Here is a 17,586-nt window from a genome sequence, read left to right on the forward strand (position 1 = left end):
GGGGCTCGATCCCAGGACTCTGGGATCATGACCTGAGCCGAAGGCAGACGCTTAACGACTGAGCCACCCAGGTGCCCTAAAATTCTAATATATGTCATAAATTAGCAAAAGAGGGTCCTAGAATGTGGTGTTTCCTAAACTCGATTGACCCAAACGCCTTCTCTTCAAGGAGCATCTCCTGGATTTGGCATCCCATGAAATAAACTGGGAAATGCTGTCCAGTACTGTCTGAAGTTCAGCTCTTTGGCAACACTGATCACTGGCGAGCGCTTCGATTCATCCCTCTCTCAATGCCATGACAGCTGCCTTTTACTGTATCCGTTGGAACCACTGCTCCTGTGGCGATTTACCTGTGCTGTCCATATGCCTTCTCTCCACAGCCTAACTAGAAGCTCTTAGAGGGACCAAGCCCTTCTGTGTCTAGAGCATGAGCTGTGCACAGAGCTGATGGTCAGCAAACACTCATTACAGAAGCAAATGAGACTTTTCCACTTTCCCAGCGCTTTAGCAAAGTCACCCAGCCAATGGCCTTGAGAGTGTCCCCCCATAACCTCCCCCTTTGTATGACTCCATGGTTTACTGATTCACACTGAATGCCCGGACAGTTATTTTTAGGACAGATATGCCATCTTCTCTTTGAAATTCTTTTCTTGCTCTCCTTTGAAAATATTTACCTGTCGTTCACTTTCTACGGATCTTATCACTTTCCCCATCCATCTCCAGCTTCCTAGCACTCTGGGAGGGCTGGGTGTTTGGGCCCGAATCTAAAGACACAGACATAAACTTGTTTATCAGCACATGCCAAAGGCTGAGTGGATGGCTTTTTTTTTTTTTTTTTTGTCTGTATAGTGCAAAAAAACCCAAAAAAAACCAAAAAACAAAATTTTATTCATTTCCTGGGATTTTGAAAGCTACAGAATCAACAGTAATGCAAGCCCGATGACATTTTTTTTTAAAGATTTTATTTATTTATTTGAGAGAGAGAATGAGATAGAGAGCATGAGAGGGGGGGAGGGTCAGAGGGAGAAGCGGACTCCCTGCTGAGCAGGGAGCCTGATGTGGGACTCGATTCTGGGACTCCAGGATCATGACCTGAGCCGAAGGCAGTCGCTTAACCAACTGAGCCACCCAGGCGCCCAAGCCCGATGACATTTTAAAGGGATTTTGGTCCAAGTGTCTTGAAAAGGTTCTGTTTGACCCCGTGACTTACGTTGGCACCCATGGCCATCCAAAATGTAATTGCCCTTGAAATTTTAATAGGAGTTTTTCGAACCGGCGGTCTTTAAGGGACTGGAAATATCTCTCACAAACAGGATGGGAACTGACTTAGATGCGTGATGATGAGCCCGGCACTGAGAGTAATTTAATCTTTGTACGTTTCATTGCAGTCTTGCGGCAACATCTACAAAGGCCTTGCTCAGACCGGTGCCTGGGGCTGTTTTGATGAGTTTAACCGAATCTCGGTAGAGGTCTTGTCGGTGGTGGCCGTGCAGGTATGGGGGCCGGAATTTGGTGGGGGCCTCGTGGTCTTCTTGCCAAGCACTGTGGAAGGCTATGTATCCTCTTGCTGTCAACCTCTGCTCATCCACTTCTGTGTCCCCTTCCCCACTTGGACTCCACGCCCCTCCCTCTGCCCTCTAAACTTGGCCCCGGTGCAGGATATGGGCATCCTGTGGGTCCCCACCAAGGTGAATCCATTTACTGGCCATGGGACCCCCATTTCCTCCTCTGTGACAGGTCCCACATGCTTCCTGGGGGCAAGGAGAGAATCAAACCTGATGGGAGAGCCCAGCTCCTTGGAAAGGCCACGGACTTTGGAAATGTCTTCCTTGTTGTAACTGAATCTGGGAAAGTTGTCTACCTCCCTTGGTCCAGTTCACCTCATTGTATATAAAGCGAGGCTCACAGGGTGAATGTTGCCGAAGGAAGGAAGTCACGTTTGGGTCACATCTACGTGGCCACTGTGTCTCAGCCCATCCAGAAAGCATCTCCTCCATGAAGCACCCCCAGCACAGTGAGTGCTATGCTCAGAACTAGGGGGAAGCGTCCCCACTTGAATAGGACATGATCCCTAACTTCACAAAACAACGTTCGTTCTCGAGACGGGCGTGAGCACCCTTCAGTGCTCTAGAAGCGACTTGATTCCTGACTCACGGGATGGGACACCACTGCCGTGATGTGTTGTGCCTTCTTCAGGGGCAGCAGGAGGCCTCTGGAATTGGCTGCAGGGGAAATGGCCCTCTGCTTGGCAGTGGTTTTAAGGAGGGGCTGAGCGGCGGGAAAATCAGTGGCCGCAGTGAAGTCACTGGTCTCTCGTGAGGGTCCGGATTGGAGCCGCAGCCTCAGCGGGAGCCCCCCAGCCTCCCCTCAAGACCCCCCAGTCACCCCAGCAAAGCGCAGCCTTTGCCAGCCCCTGCTCTGTCCTCCTTCCAATAAACTGGGTGCCCCTCTTTCCCACTGGGACCTTGTGGTTTCAGGGCCCCCCAGTGCTACCAGCTCAACAAGGCAGCATAAGGGTCTACGCAGTGAAGGAAGCCATGTGGTGATGGCGCTTGGGACACTGGCATCACTGGCCTCCCAGTTTGTGCCTGGGCTCCATGCGGCGCAACCATATAATGTTCCTCCTGCCCTTTGTCTTTATTTCCAGAGCAACATGTATACAGGACAAAAAAAGAAAAACAGAGCTAGGAAGGACTCTTTGGTCCCCCTAGGCCTTGGTTTAATTCCTTCAGGCCCAAACAAAGGGTCAAGGCAAAAGCTTAGCTTGACTGACATGTTTCTGGGCAAGGGCAGTGGGAGGGGAGGTGGGGGTTGTGCAGACAAAGGGTGGTCCGTGGTGGGGAAGCTGGCAGAAGCAGCATCCTCCTCCCCCTCCCACTGGCCTGTGCGTCCTGACAGGACCCCCCCCCCGCCTCCAGCATGCTGTCCCCATGCCACATACTGTCCCCGTCCACACAGGCTGGAACAGGAGCGGAGCTCACACCATCCGCTGATTCCATGGCTCACCTTCATCTCCAACTGGGAGCCGTAAGTGGTCGGGGGGTTCTGTGGGGTCCCTGCTCTTCACCCTCCCCCGCAAGGTAGTCAGGCTTTCCATCTCTTGCACTGGCCAGCCAGTTGGTGCTGCCATTCAGGGATTCTTGCCCGGACTGTCTCTTGGTGAAGCTCTTGCAAGTTGCAAAACTGTGCAGCTCTTCTCTCGTTCCCAGCGGTGATATATGGTTTTCCCTTTTCTTCGGATTGATTCAGTAGGAGTTGGTGGCAGCAGTAAGTCAAATAGCTGGCCAGAACACTCTCTTAGACTGAAAACCCTCAACTAGCTTGGTTCATGAGTGCTGACTCTCTGCATGTCATTGCTGTTCACATTGGTGGCTCGAAATCAGCTGTGATGGGAGTATTTTTCACAATGGAAACTGGCAAATCCTACAAATCAGGGGCATTTTGTTTTCCTGACGAGCTGGGTCTTAAACATTTACCAGCACGCCTCTGCCTTGCCAGAATATATGTCAGTGTTGCCAGATTTTTTAAATTTTAAAGTGAAGCTGGAAGTCCAGATTTTTATTTAAAAAAAAAAAAAATCTCCAGGTTTCTGAAAGTTGGCAACTCATTCAATTAAAAAAAAAAAAACTGAGTTAGACCAAAACACAGGGTGCTAGTTGCATTCACCTCTGTGTGGTCACTTCAGAACTTAGAAGAACCAGGATTAACGCCCCCTTTCAGCTCTGTGTCAATTTGGGGATAGAGGATGTGGAGTAACACGAATAAAATAGAGCTTTCTCGGAGCACTAATTCTGGGCCTACAAGGGTTCTGAGAGTCGGGAGAGAAGCTTAAGCTCTTCACGGCCATGAATGTCTGGATTGATAACCATAATTATACAGTGTACCTGGGATTTTTCTCCTTCCTCCACTGCAGACACCTGGCAGCTCATGGAACACCCATCTTTTTCACTCCCTTGCCCATCATCCTCTGTTAGTTCTACCTACTGTAATGTCCAACTTTTTCATCTCTGCTGGTAGGAGTTTCTGCATCCCCTCTTCTGGCTGCTGGCCCCAGATCGCAGAGGGCCTTTCTCGTCCTCACCAGCCAGGTTGCGCTGCTGTGACTGTCCTCCCTGATATCCAGGACCACTTAGCCTGAATAGTTACCCCCCTCCATGGTGCCCCAGTGCAATGGGGTTGCCAAAGGGCCATCTCATGGTGTCCCTCCAAGGAGCCCTGGGGAAGAGCCAACAGGAAGCAGTGAGAGCCAGACCAGAGTCAGTGTAGAGCTCATCTTGGGCTCCAGATTTTGGGAGCAATCCTACATGCAGTTGGGATCTTAAACAGGTTCTTGTAGGGTGGGGTAAACCAGGCAAGGAGGTGGGGAAGCGCTTATGTGTATAGGTCATGTCTGAAACCACACAGCCAGTGCTCAACTCTGGTTCTGCCACCTTCCAGCTGGGTGACTTTGAGCAAGTCCACGTCTCAAGTCCCACATCCGTAAAGAGGGTTAATAATAGTACCTACTAGATGCAGTTGTAATAATTATTAAATGAGTTAATATGTGTAAAGCATTTAAAGCCCTACAGATAGTAGGCATGCGATAAATATTAGTCTCTGTGATACTGCTGATGGGGGTAATAGTGTTGATGATGGTGATGACCATGATGATGGTGATGGTAGTGATGGTGTTGATGATGCTGATGACCATGATGATGGTGGTGGTGATGATGGTGTTGATGATGGTGATGGCCATGGTGATGGTGTTGATGATGGTGATGGCCATGATGATGGTGATGGTGGTGATATTAGTAGTGATGATGGTCATGATGATGGTTGTGATGATGGTGATGACCATGATGATGGTGGTGGTGATGGTGGTGGTGGTGATCATGGTGATGATGGTCGTGGTAGTTATGATGATGATAGTGTGGAAATATGGTGATAAGATGAGGGTGATGGTGGTGGCCATGACGATGATGGTGACCATAATGATGGTGGTCATGATGATGATGGTGGTGTGGAAATAGCGGTAATGATGGTGGTGGTGGTGGTGACAGTGATGACTATGACTATGATGATGATGATGGCGGTGGTGATTACTATCATTATTACCTGAGGACTGCAGGCCAGTAGGAGGCCGGGAGACATGGGGCATGGAATGAGGGTCAACACCCTGGACTCACCAGCCTCTTCAACACCCTTCACTCCTTCTCAGCTGGCCCAACCTCAGACTGTCTTCCCAAACTTCGTGTCCTAAATGATGAGGCAATATTCACCAGCCATTGTCCCTAGCAATTAATAGATAAACACGGTGAATTCACCTTATTTTGAAACTGCCCAACAGGATGTCCTAGTAGGTTCTCCAAGGGCAGTTCCTTTTTGCTTCTGGAATTAAATGAAATAAATTCCACCCAGAATTCCCCAATGCTTTCACACTCCAGTCTCAGAACACACCTGCAGGAGAGACATTCTCAAGAAACTGGTCTGACAACAGCCTGGGCAGAATCTGAGCCCGTCCCATTTAAAATCCTATACCCGTCCAAGGAGAAAATTGCACTTAATTATTCCCGCAGCAATCCGGGCTGGCATATTGGTTCAGAAGCCACACCAGCTGTGACAGCTCTCTCCCATCCTTCCCTCCCCCCTTCTCTGTCCCCTCCTCTCGGCTCCTTGCCTGCCTGCACTCTTCTTCCCAGTAACTTCTCCAAAAGTCCATGTGTTCCAGTGCTCTTGGAGGTGGGTATTTTCATGTCTCTGTCAGATTGGTCAAGCCGAATTGCATATACGATTGGGAAAAAGTGTGGCAATTGCAAGAGTGATTACTCTGCTATTTTAAAAAAGTATAAAATACTACTTCCTCTTTTCTTCCCCCAGAATTTTGCCAATACCATTGCAATCAGCTTGCTAGGCCTTGGGTCCAGAAATACACGTCAACAGGACATAGTCCAGCCCCCTCTCCCTCCAGCCCCCTGTCTTCCTCCATGCTCCCTGGCCAGGCATTTCTGCCATGTCTCTTCCTTCCCCATGGCACAAGTGTGCTGGGGCCAAGGCAGGAAGCAGCGAGAAGCAGCAGATCAACTAGCAAGGTCTTGAGAGGTCACCACAGCAGTGTTCCAAGGACTCAGGGTGACGAAAACATGCTAGAGTCTCAGAAACAAGGGAGCTTCCCACGTAACACCCTTTATGGAGGAGCTTAAGGTATAAGGTGAAAACATGGAAATTTTTTTTTTAATGTACAAAGTGGTGAGTGGGTTGCACTTCCTGCAAACTCCAATCTGCTTTTGCAGAGAGAAGCATGAAGTGAGCCAGGCAGGATTTTAGTAACACATGGCATTTGGGGGCAAGGTCTGGACCCCAGAGTGGGCCACTTCCCTAGAATGGAAGGGGCAAGGTAGAGGGGCTCGGAGGAAAAAGCTGAGAGGATTCAGGCAGCTCTGAGCTAGCAGGTGACCTCCTTAACCCCTGTCACCTGCAGGAAAGATGGTATGACCGTTAGCCTTCATGAGTGTGTCTGATACAAGGCTCCAGCCTGGGTGGGAGGATGCAGGGGCAGAACCTCCATGATCCCCACCAGCTTCCAGTCTTGGAAGGGAAAGACCTCATTCTTGTTTTTTTTTTTAATTTATTTTTTATTATTGTTATGTTAATCACCGTACATTACATCATTAGTTTTTGATGTAGTGTTCCATGATTCAAGTCCAACGCCTTAACCACTCGGCCATCGCTGCCACAGTGTTCCATGATTCATTGTTTGTGTGTAACACCCAGTGCTCCATGCAGAACATGCCCTCTTTAATACCCATCACCAGGCTAACCCATCCTCCCCTCTAGAACCCTCAGTTTGTTTTTCAGAGTCCATAGTCTCTCATGGTTCGTCTCCCACTCCGATTTCCCCCCTTCATTCTTCCCCTCCTGCTATCTTTTTCTTCTTTTTTTTTTTTTTTTAACATATAATGTATTATTTGTTTCAGAGGTACAGGTCTGTGATCCATCAGTCTTATGCAATTTACAGCGCTCACCATAACACATACCCTCCCCAATGTCTATCACCCAGCCCCCCCTCCCTCCCACCCCCCCCCACTCCAGGAAGCCTCAGTTTGTTTCCTGAGATTAAGAATTCCTCATATCAGGGAGGTCATATGATACATGTCTTTCTCTGATTGACTTATTTCGCTCAGCATAACACCCTCCAGTTCCATCCATGTCGTTGCAAATGGCAAGATCTCATTCCTTTTGATGGCTGCATAATATTCCATTGTATATGTATACCACATCTTCTTTATCCATTCATCTGGAAAGACTTAATTCTTAAGAGATCCCATCAGGCCTGCCCCCATGGTCGGACATGCACACGAGGCTTGTCCAGGATCCAGGACCGATCACCTGCAATCAGGACCAGCCCGCAATAGAGGTCAGACCTATGCATGCATCTAAAGCAGAAGGCAGAAAGCAAGCTCCACGAGAGAGGGATGACGAAAGGCTGTGGAGGCTGGAAGAGAAAGTGAGCCCATCTGGTTGAGGGCCAGTGGAGGGTCCTGTAATTGGTAGGGGGCAGCTGGGTCCAATGGCAAGGACACTTCACTGGCCAGCAGCATCGGCTTCCCCTGGGAGCTTATTAGAAATGCAGACCCAGACCCACCACAGCCTGGCTGTGACACAGTCCGCATTTCCAAACAATCCCGAGGGATTCGTACACTAAATTTAGAGACCTGCTGCTTCTCCTCAGTCTCCTCGCCCCTGGCTGCAGAGACACATCCTCCCCATGGCAGGCGGGGCAGAAGGAGTGGAGGACGCAGGTGCGCCAAGGGGGAGGGACCAGTCTGCAGCTCTGACGGGGTCACTGTGCAGGGGTGGGGATGAGCAGAAATACCAGAATTAACTTATATCTTCTTGCCTTCAATTTCCTTATTGGTAAAATGTTCAATTTTGAGGATCATGGTTTTCCCAACTTTTGGCATTTTCGATGTCTTGCGTCTGATAATTTCAGAAATTTCCCCCCCCTACTTGGGACAACAAAAATGTCTCCAGCCATGGCTGGAGATGTCCCCTGGGGAGGGCAGGTGCAAAATCACCCCCGGTCGAGAACACTGGTTTCTACGTAGCTCTGTGTGTGTGTGTGTGTGTGTGTGTGTGTGTGTGTGTGTGTGTGTTTAATGAGTGGCAAATGAGCCTTTTCTTACCTCGTGGAAACACATCTCTCTAAATTATGATTATTTTCAGAGCAAAACAAAATTCCCCTGAAAGGTGCATGTTTGATGAAGCAGCGTCCGTGGCTGGCATGGTGTCCTTCTGGTAAAAGGTGGTTTGGGGAAGCGGCTAATAAGAGCATGTGCTCTGGGACCAGATTGCCTGGTTGGTAACTCAGGTTGCCCGCGTACCAACTGTTAGAGAGCTGGCAAGTTTCTTTTTTTTTCTTGTAACTTTTTATTTTTAACTGATTCTAGACTTATAGAAGAGTTACAGAAATAGCGTCAGGTCCCCGCATACCCCTCGCCTTGCCTCCCTAAACTCAGCATCTCGCACAACTGTGGCACAGCTTTTTCACTGCCTTTGGCTCAGCTTCCCTATCTTTAAAATAAGGATCTGCCCATCTCGTCCAGCTATTGAAGGGACTTAACGGGATAACTCACACAAAATACTCAGAGAAGCGCCTGGTACATACCAAGTGCTCGGTAAATGTCAGTTCTTCTTTTGTTGTTATGCCCCATGGCTTTAAAATCTTTCAAAGCGATGAGTTTTTAACAGAGAAATAGACCTCCGTGAGTGAGGAGTGTCCCTGGCCCTTTTGGTATCGGTTTACGCCTACCTGTGTTTGAGACTCCATCTGCCTGGGCTTGCGGTGTAACCCATACGATCCCAGCCCACCTGCTTCTCGCTCACTCCTCCCCGACATCCCGAAGGACCTCTGGACTTTATCGGGGCCTCCTGGACCCCGTCCACTGAATTGCAGGGGCTCGACCCGTGGACCTTGGTTGCTGCTAAGGGAATGAGGTGCCCAGCAGACGGTCTCCCATCCTGTCCTGCATGAGCCCTGCTAACAGAGCCTGCTACTAGAACTGATGCTCCAGCTTTGAGTCTACTCCATGCTCTCCCTCAAGAGCCCCCCGCCACTGCAGAATTTTACATGAAATGATAGATGTTACTAATCCTACAGTGCGTCATGAACTCTCACTGAGCGAGCATGAGGTTCCTGGGCCTCAGTGTTGCAGGAGGGAAGGCGGAGTCACAGCGGGCAGCCAAAAGGGTCCTGGGCTCCAGCCTTCGCCCAAGGCTATCAGGGCAATCGGTAAATGGCAATTAAACTCACTTCCCCGCCCCACACGATGGTGAGTGTTCAGCGTATTTGATAGATGGGAGGACTGGGGCCACCGGAGAGAGCCCATTCTTTACCACCTGCAGAAGCAGCGGGGTGATGGGGAGGCAGGAGGTGCTGTGCAGGACTGTGCCGTGAGCCCCACGTGTGCGGGGCACTGAAGACCACCTGTCCCACAAGGGTATTGCCAATCTGTACACAGAAGAGAAGTCTCAGTCTCAAGCTGATTGCCATGAGCTCAAATGCTTTGGTCTTGAGAGCTTCACTTGGGGAAAGGAGCGGAATCCTAATTGTAGACCTGTCCCACGTTCCAGTGAATTCTGCCCAGCCTGGCACTGGAGAGAGCCTTGCTCCATGGTAGGTGGGCTAGCTGCTTCATGTCTTTCTCTTCTACTTCCTGCTGTCGGTCTGTTCATCTGTCTCTCTCTCTTTCTCTTTCATAAATGCTCCAGCTCTGGCCATGTCCTTCTCTCTTTGTGTCTGTCCTCTCTCTCCCAGACCTACCCATGCACCTGCAGCCCAATCTCCCCAGAACCCTTGGCTATTCTAAACACCCTGACCACGGCCAATGTGACTGGAGCTCATTCAAAACCTCGCACTGGCCGCCCCCCCTGCTTTCAGGCTTTGCTTTCAGGAACCCCAAGAAGCTTGAGATAACTCGGAGATATTCTGGGGCCTGGCCGAACAAGTGTGCCCCTCTTGTCTGCCCTCCTTCTGTCGCTGATCATTTTTGCATACGCTTTTCCAAAGCGCCGCGTGTGAAAATGGTGATTTCGTTTCTGTCTCTCCGCCCGCTGCTGTAGGGGTGATCTAGAATGACCAGGTCAAGCTTCAGCTTCAGTCCCTACATTTAAGAAAAAGTCTGATCTCTTTAGAAAGGCACTCCTAGTCCTCGGGGATGGGGTTCCAGCCTTGCTTTGCCATCTGCAGGGCACTCGATCCCTAAAGAGGTAAGCTGTGTTCACGCTGTCTGTTCTAGAGACATAACCTGAGGAGCCAGGCTGAGGATCACGTTAACGATTTCCATGTCAGCTGCTGTTCTTAAGCATTTTCTGTATGCTAAGCTCTTTACAGGCTTGATTTCATTTAATCCTCAGAACAACCCCAGGGGGGTGGGTCCTGGTGTTCCCTCCATCATGCAGGGGCCAAGAGCCCAGGCTCCAGAATCCACTTGCCCGGATTCAAGTCCAGAACACGACCACTTACTAGGTGTGCAAAGCCAGGCGAACTACCCCACTGCCTAGTGCTTCTGGTTCATTATAGAGAAAGGGGTTCGAAGGATCTTTGTGGAGAGAAAATGAATTAGTACGTAAGAAGCCCTTGGAACAGTGCCTGGTGAGTGGCCCGTGGGGCTAGACCCCTGTTCGCTGTTCACTCCCAACCCCTTAGCTGCTGTGCCATCACGGATGTGGGCGACCAGATTTCTTTTGGACGGGCACCGTCAGTAGAGGGTCCAGGGTGCAGTCACTGTGCCTGTCCTTCAATGAAAGGGGCCACAGAGCAGGTGTCCGCACTGGGCGTAACCACGCTTCCCAGCCTTAGCTACCACTCCACCCCCGGAACACGGTGCAGACCTTTTCCTTACTTGTTCACCAGGTCAAAAGCATTCAAGATGCAATCCGAGACAAGAAGCAGCGGTTCAACTTCCTTGGGGAGGAGATTAGCCTGGATCCTTCTGTGGGAATCTTCATCACCATGAACCCGGGCTACGCCGGCCGCACGGAACTTCCGGAGAACCTCAAGGCTCTCTTCAGGTGAGCATCAGCCCTGCCCCGCGCAAGGGCCCAAGAGAGAAGCTGCTTCTACTTTTTTCCACTGAAAATGGCATATATATCAGAAGAAATTTGGAACACATGAAAAAGTAGAGTTTATGAAACCACCTTTGATACTATCACTCGTAAAATTATGTCTTGCTTAATTCTATTCTGTTCTCCTTTATATGGGGTATTTTAAAGTCCTACATTTGTGGTCGACAACAGTTTCGTATTGTTTTGGTTTTTTCCACTTCATACTCTATCATAAATCATCTCTTCTATTAGATATTCTTAAGAAATCTAATTTCACGGCCACATTTTATCCTACCAAGCACATGGTCCACGGTGTAATTAAGTCCATATTTAAATATTAAGATGGTTTCTAATATTTAAAAGAAATGTATACATAATGCTGTCATGTGCATATTTGTATATAAGTCCTTTTCTCTATATGCGTGATTATTTTCTTTCGCTAACTTCCCAGCAGCGGAATCACTGAGTTAAGAGGGAGGCGCGTTTTTAAGGCTCTTGACACACACCAACAAATTGCTTTCTAAACAAGAGCAGTACTGAATCACACTCCTAGTAACGAGGCACGAGAACACCTCTTATATTTCACCTTGGGCCACCAGTGGACATTGCCATGCTTTTAAATCCTCTTTATTGTGTTAAGAAACCACAAACGCATTTTCTAGAAGGGGCTGCAGTCTCCGTTCTTTGTCTCAGGAAAGAGAAGTCAGCCCAGCAACAAAAGATGCCTCACGGCTTCCGATTTTCTGCCTACTGGACCATTACCTAAGACAGAGAGGCCGTGGGAGCCGTGACACAGAGATCGGCTTCATCTGGGGACCCAGAGCCCCTGCTCTGTGGGGACGTGGAGCCCAGGAGACCGCTGAAGAGCTTCCCTGTGCACTCCGTCCCTCAGTCTGGTCCCCGTGAGCTCCAGCGGTGGCAGATCCCTATGTCACAGGTGCGGCGTAGGCATCCCGGCCCCAGCCCCAGGCCAGTGCCCACTGTAACCCAGAGCTTGTTGGTTACCCAAAGTCGTGGCTCTTTGTTTGCACGAAGTATTTCTTAAGTGAGCCTCATGTTTACAAGCAATAACAGAGGTGGGTTATCACCCTGATCTACTCTTTATATCCCCCCTCCGAATTTAAAGGGAACATTTATATCAGAAAATTGGATTGTGGGGGGAGAAAAATATATGTAAAAACAATAAATACAAACGTCTACTTTTATACTTCATTTTCACAAAAGCCCTATCTATGAGGTGGGTACCACTAGTATCCCCCTTGTACAGGGAGAAAACAGGGTCAGCAAATTGCCCAGGGGAGGAACCCCAGTTACTATGGTTAGCTAGGAGCCCAAGTAGCAAGCCACAGAACTTGGGTTCGAACCCAAACAGTCTGACTCCAGAACACTTGCTCTCCCCGTCTAAATACTATCATCCAGAGATAGTTAAAACCCTTTGGCGTCCTCCCTTCCAATATCCGGTGGGCAGAGTATTTCTTTTTTCAACCTTGGGATAAGAACCTACGTAAGTGAGGATCCTGCCTTTGTTAACTATTTTCCTGTGCCACTAAATAGTTTTCCTCCTATAGCATTCTTTTCCTTACTGCAATCTGTTGTATGGATGCATACTTAACCTTATTTCAGGCTGCAAAATAATTTTGAGAATCTAAGTGTTTGGTTGCGCCTTTGAATTTGAATACAATGTAAAATAATTTAAAGGAAAAATGTTCTTGAATGATATGTTTTTGAAAATTTTATATCGGTGTAGGGAAAATGCAGTTAAGGAAATGTGAACAACCTTAGGCTCCTGTTATATACTTAATAAATCAATTTTAAAAATAAGTAATTTTAAAATCAAATGTTTCTAGAGCTAGAGGGGGGAAAAAAACCACAGCAAATCCTTATAGAGAGAAAAAAATTCCCCTCTGTATTCTCATGTATGACTTTTTTTAAAAGATTTTATTTATTTATTTTAGAGAACATGCAAGCAGGGGGAGGGGCAGGGGGAGAGGGAGAGAGAATCCCAAGCAGACTCCCTGCTGAGCATGGAGCCTGATGCAGGGCTCCATCTCAGATGCTGAGATCATGACCTGAACTGAAATCAAGAGTCAGTCACTTAACCAACTGAGCCACTCAGGCGCCCCTCATATATGCATTTTGTGGCAAGATGGGGTTAATGGGTATTTACTTTAGACCTCAGCATTAGATATTTACATTTGTATGCATGTAAGCACAGAATAAGCCCCAAGTGTCTAGGTTTGGAGGAGAGATATGGTTTTGAAAATGAGGAATAGATTGTAGACCCCAGGAGAGACCCAATTCCTCAAACTTAGCCCGTAATCTGTTATAGAAGTAACTAATAAATTATGAATTACTAAAGCTTTACTAACCTGTGCCTGTGTAAGGTACACTGGCCCCAAGTTACAAGATGAGCTATAGCCCCAACTCTGCCCCTGCCTGCTACCATCATCCATCACCTTGGACAAGAGTGTTCATGTCTTTTATCCTTGGTCAACTCATTGGGAGTCTTAGATGAAACTCTTGCTAAGGGCTAAGTGTTTATACTCACAGATCCCTCTGTCCGTGATCTCAGCCAATGTCGCTCGTCTTCCAAGCCCCCCTTCAACTGTGGCTGGGAAACCATCTTGGCCCTCTGTCTCCCTGTTCACAGGCCTTGTGCAATGGTGGTTCCAGACTTTGAGCTGATCTGCGAGATCATGCTGGTGGCAGAAGGATTCATTGAAGCGCGGTCATTAGCCAGAAAGTTCATCACCCTTTACCAGTTGTGCAAAGAGCTGCTGTCTAAACAGGTACTCTCCCTAGTTTGGCTGGACCACCAGTCCCATGTGATTGCCCAGCTCTGGGCCAATGTAGTAGAGCATTCTCACAGAGAATCAGTGTGTCCGTAAGAATAGCAAAAGCTCTGACCACTTCTACAACAAAGATTCGTGTTCATTTTTCTTAGCCTAGCATTAAAAAAAAAAAAAAACCTTGTTTGGCCCCCAAACTTTTTTTTCTTTTTTTAAGATTTTATTTATTTATTTGACACAGAGAGAGCGCACAAGTAGGCAGAGAGGCAGGCAGAGGGAGAGGGAGAAGCAGGCTCTCCACTGAGCAGGGACCCCGACGTGGGGCTCGATCCCAGGACTCTGGGATCATGACCTGAGCCAAAAGCAGCCGCTTAACTGACTGAGCCACCCAGGCACCCCTAAACTTTTTTTTCATAGACTACTTAGCAACACCTCATAGATCCAGTGTCCCATGAGAAACACCTCTGTGGCCAACAAAATTCCCTTGAAGGGAATTGTCTCTACCTGAAGGGCCATGGGATGGGGAAAGGGTTGGGAAGAGATAGTTAGGCATTCTAAGGAGTCCCACAGATGTCACTGTTGCTTGTCCTTAAATGTGGCTTCTGCCTGGGGCAGGTCCCCACACAGGAACAAGAACCTCCAAGGTTCATGCCTTGGGTGGAGAATTTCTTGGTGGCAGGGACAGCCAGTCAGGCTTCCTTGGGCTGTTCCCACTGAGTTTCTCCTCCCCCCAGGCCTCTCTTACTTACTCCTCTCTTACTAGAACTATCTTTGCTGCCACAGCATGGGCGCATTCAGCCCCGTGAAATCTGTCCCAGGTGGATTTCCTTAAAAACCTCTTCTGTTTCTCCATGCTTTCCTGGGCCCCTTGCTCACTGCATCAGCTGCCGGGTCCCCACCACCACTGACTTGCAGGCCAGCAGCTGACAGCCACAAATCCACCCCGAACCTCTCTTTTGAGCTCTAAACCTGTATGTTCAGTGGTCTATACCTCAGCTCTCCTGAGTGGGAGAAAACTCCTCTCGCGCAGCATCTAAAGCCGATCTTCCTGCCGGTCCCCAACCCAACCTACTTCTCTTGCATTCCGTGCTTCAGAACGCAAAACCCTCCCTCCCTCACTGGCTAATTCTGGAATGCTGGGAGTCATCCTTGGCGTTTTTCTTTTCCAGGCATTTTTCTTTTCTATCTAATCGTGGATGAATGGTTGTGCATTCCACCCTCTGGATCTCTCTCAAATCCATCTCATTTTCTGCCTACCACTTTATATCCAAGCACCCCTGCCTCTTGATTTAAGCTCTTGCCGCTGCCTTTCTATGAGTTGCTACTGGTAATTTTTCTTCACTGCTTTTCTCAGAGCGTTTGAAGGCCTCCCTGGTGTAGAGCATGTGAGCTTAGCCTCGACCATAAGAGTTAATGTGGCTTCCTCCTGGATGCCCTTCCGCTCTCGGAATGTGCAAGGAGTAGCCAGATAGGTCGGGAGGTGGTTCTTTTTGCTTTCCCTGGCCCCCAACCCTCTGTATGCTCTGGGTCTGCTTCGTTGTCATCACAGCTAGAAAAGTAGCATTAGCCAGACCGGGAGCTTGGGATCTGTGACCACCACGATATTCCGTGTCATTGGTCCTTTCCTGAGCCTCCGCCTTGGCCTCAGAAGTGACCTGCCTATAATTTTATAGATACTAGCACGGGCATAGGGCATTCTGCATCCCAGCAGGCCCTGCCTGACCTGTGCCTCCTTCCCTCAGGATCACTATGACTGGGGCCTGCGGGCCATCAAGTCTGTGCTGGTGGTGGCCGGATCCCTGAAGCGAGGGGACCCTGACCGCCCCGAGGACCAAGTCCTGATGCGCTCCCTGCGAGATTTCAACATCCCCAAGATCGTGACCGACGACATACCAGTGTTCATGGGCCTGATCGGGGACCTCTTTCCTGCCCTGGATGTCCCCCGGAGGAGAGATCTCAACTTCGAAGCGTTGGTTCGGAAGGCAGTAGTGGATCTGAAGCTCCAGGCTGAGGACAACTTTGTGCTCAAGGTACACTGGGGTTTCCCTCCTGAGATCTTTTTTTTTGGTCTCTTACTGCTTTTCTTGGATGATGGGTCATCCTTAATCCAAAGGGTTGCTTTAGATGTACAAATAGGTATCTACCTAGGAATAATTCATTTCAAGAGCTCTTTACTGAGGAGCCCACACTGTGGAATGTGTGGTGCGGAACGCAAGGGAAAGATGGCACCCCTATCATCAGAAAGCTCACAATCCAGCAGAGGACTAAGCCCCAGCCCGTTCTGCTCTCGCACATGTTCTTTTCCTGTGAATTACTTCAGACCGGATTAGAGAGGACCTGATAGTAGTAGAATATGGGAGCCGTGTTTGTTCTTAGGCAAGTTTCTGAGCTTGTAAGCATTTTGAAGTGATCAAGGACAAGCTTTCTCACAATTAAAATAACTTGAGGGTGGTAGGCAGACTAACGCCGCCCCCCTCCCCTCACCCCAAGATGTCCGCATCCCCATCCGCAGAATCTATGTTATGTGACATGGCAATGGGAGATTAGGGTCGCTGATAGAATTAAGGTTGCTAATCAGCTGACCTTGAGATGGGGAGATGGTCACCTGGGCGGCCCTATATAATCACAATGGTCTTTATAAGTAGGAGAAACCTCCACCAGCCTTTGCTGGTGTTGAAGGTGGAGAAAGGGACCAGTGCCAGGGAACGCAGGCAGCCTCTAGACTCGGGAAAAGGCAAGAAAACAGATTCTCTCATAGAGCTTCCAGAAGGGACTGGCCCTGTCAGTACCTTGATTTCAGACTTCCGAGCACCTAAACGGTAAGAGAATGGCTCGGTGTTGTTTCAGGCCACCACAGCAGCAGTCATTTGTTAGAGCAGCTACAGAAAATGAAGACGTTTAGCAGTAGGTATAGACTTTCAGGAAAAACCTTGAAACTTCCGGGAAAGTATGACAGGTTCCATGGCCTTGGGAGCCATGAAGGTTTCTACTGCTTTCTGGGGAGGCTCAGGGCAGGCGAAGACATTTCTGCTTGCATTAAAACGGTGCATAAAGAAGGCTCCGTCTAGAACAGATCTTTAACCGGGATTAAAAGGGTCTTGATTAGAAGTGAGTATAGCCATGGCCTACCTCTTGGAAAAGGAAGCACTGGTCCCCCGATTGGCGCACCTGGCTGGCTCAGTCAGTGGAGTGTGCGATTCTTTGATCTCAGGGATGTAAGTTCGAGCCCCACATTGGGCATTGAGATGACTTTTAAAAAATCTTATAAAAAAAAATAGAGGTGCCTGGGTGGCTCAGTTGGAGGGGCATGTGACTCTTGATCTTGAGGTTGTGAATTTGAGCCTCATGTTGGGTGTAGAGATGACTAAAAAAAGTAAATAAACTTAGGAAGGAAGGAAGGAAGGTTGGTTGGAAAAGCAAGCTACAAAGGATTGGCCAACATGAGGCCAGGTGCAAACGCTCTCATGATTTAACTGTGCTAGCTAGAGTTTTTATTGGGATTAGGATGCATTATCAAATATCTCAGGCTTTGCATACAAAGTTCTGTACTTTCTGAGTGGTCTGCCCTCATCCCATTTTCTGGAAGTCCGTTATTTTAACGAGCAACTTTGCAGATGCTAATGTTCCAGAATGCGTAAATGTTGCCACAGTGTAAGTGCGTGCATATGAGTAACCGTACCTTGGAGCATGATGTGACAAGTGCCACAAAAGACGA

The 17,586-nt window shown here is 48.7% G+C and overlaps 1 protein-coding gene across 1 annotated transcript in view; it reads left to right on the forward strand.

Moving 5' to 3' along the window:
- DNAH9 (dynein axonemal heavy chain 9) overlaps positions 1 to 17,586 on the forward strand; it is a 338,385-nt gene that overhangs the window by 115,054 nt on the left and 205,745 nt on the right. The window contains exons 28-31 of the mRNA XM_032431745.1: positions 1,389 to 1,493; positions 10,892 to 11,049; positions 13,733 to 13,871; positions 15,614 to 15,901. Of these exons, the coding sequence (XP_032287636.1) occupies positions 1,389 to 1,493; positions 10,892 to 11,049; positions 13,733 to 13,871; positions 15,614 to 15,901 (690 nt within the window). The remainder of the gene's footprint in view (positions 1 to 1,388; positions 1,494 to 10,891; positions 11,050 to 13,732; positions 13,872 to 15,613; positions 15,902 to 17,586) is intronic.

Source organism: Phoca vitulina, unplaced genomic scaffold (assembly GCF_004348235.1).
Source record: "Phoca vitulina isolate PV1807 unplaced genomic scaffold, GSC_HSeal_1.0 scaffold47, whole genome shotgun sequence".
NCBI classification, from domain to species: Eukaryota; Metazoa; Chordata; class Mammalia; order Carnivora; family Phocidae; genus Phoca; species Phoca vitulina.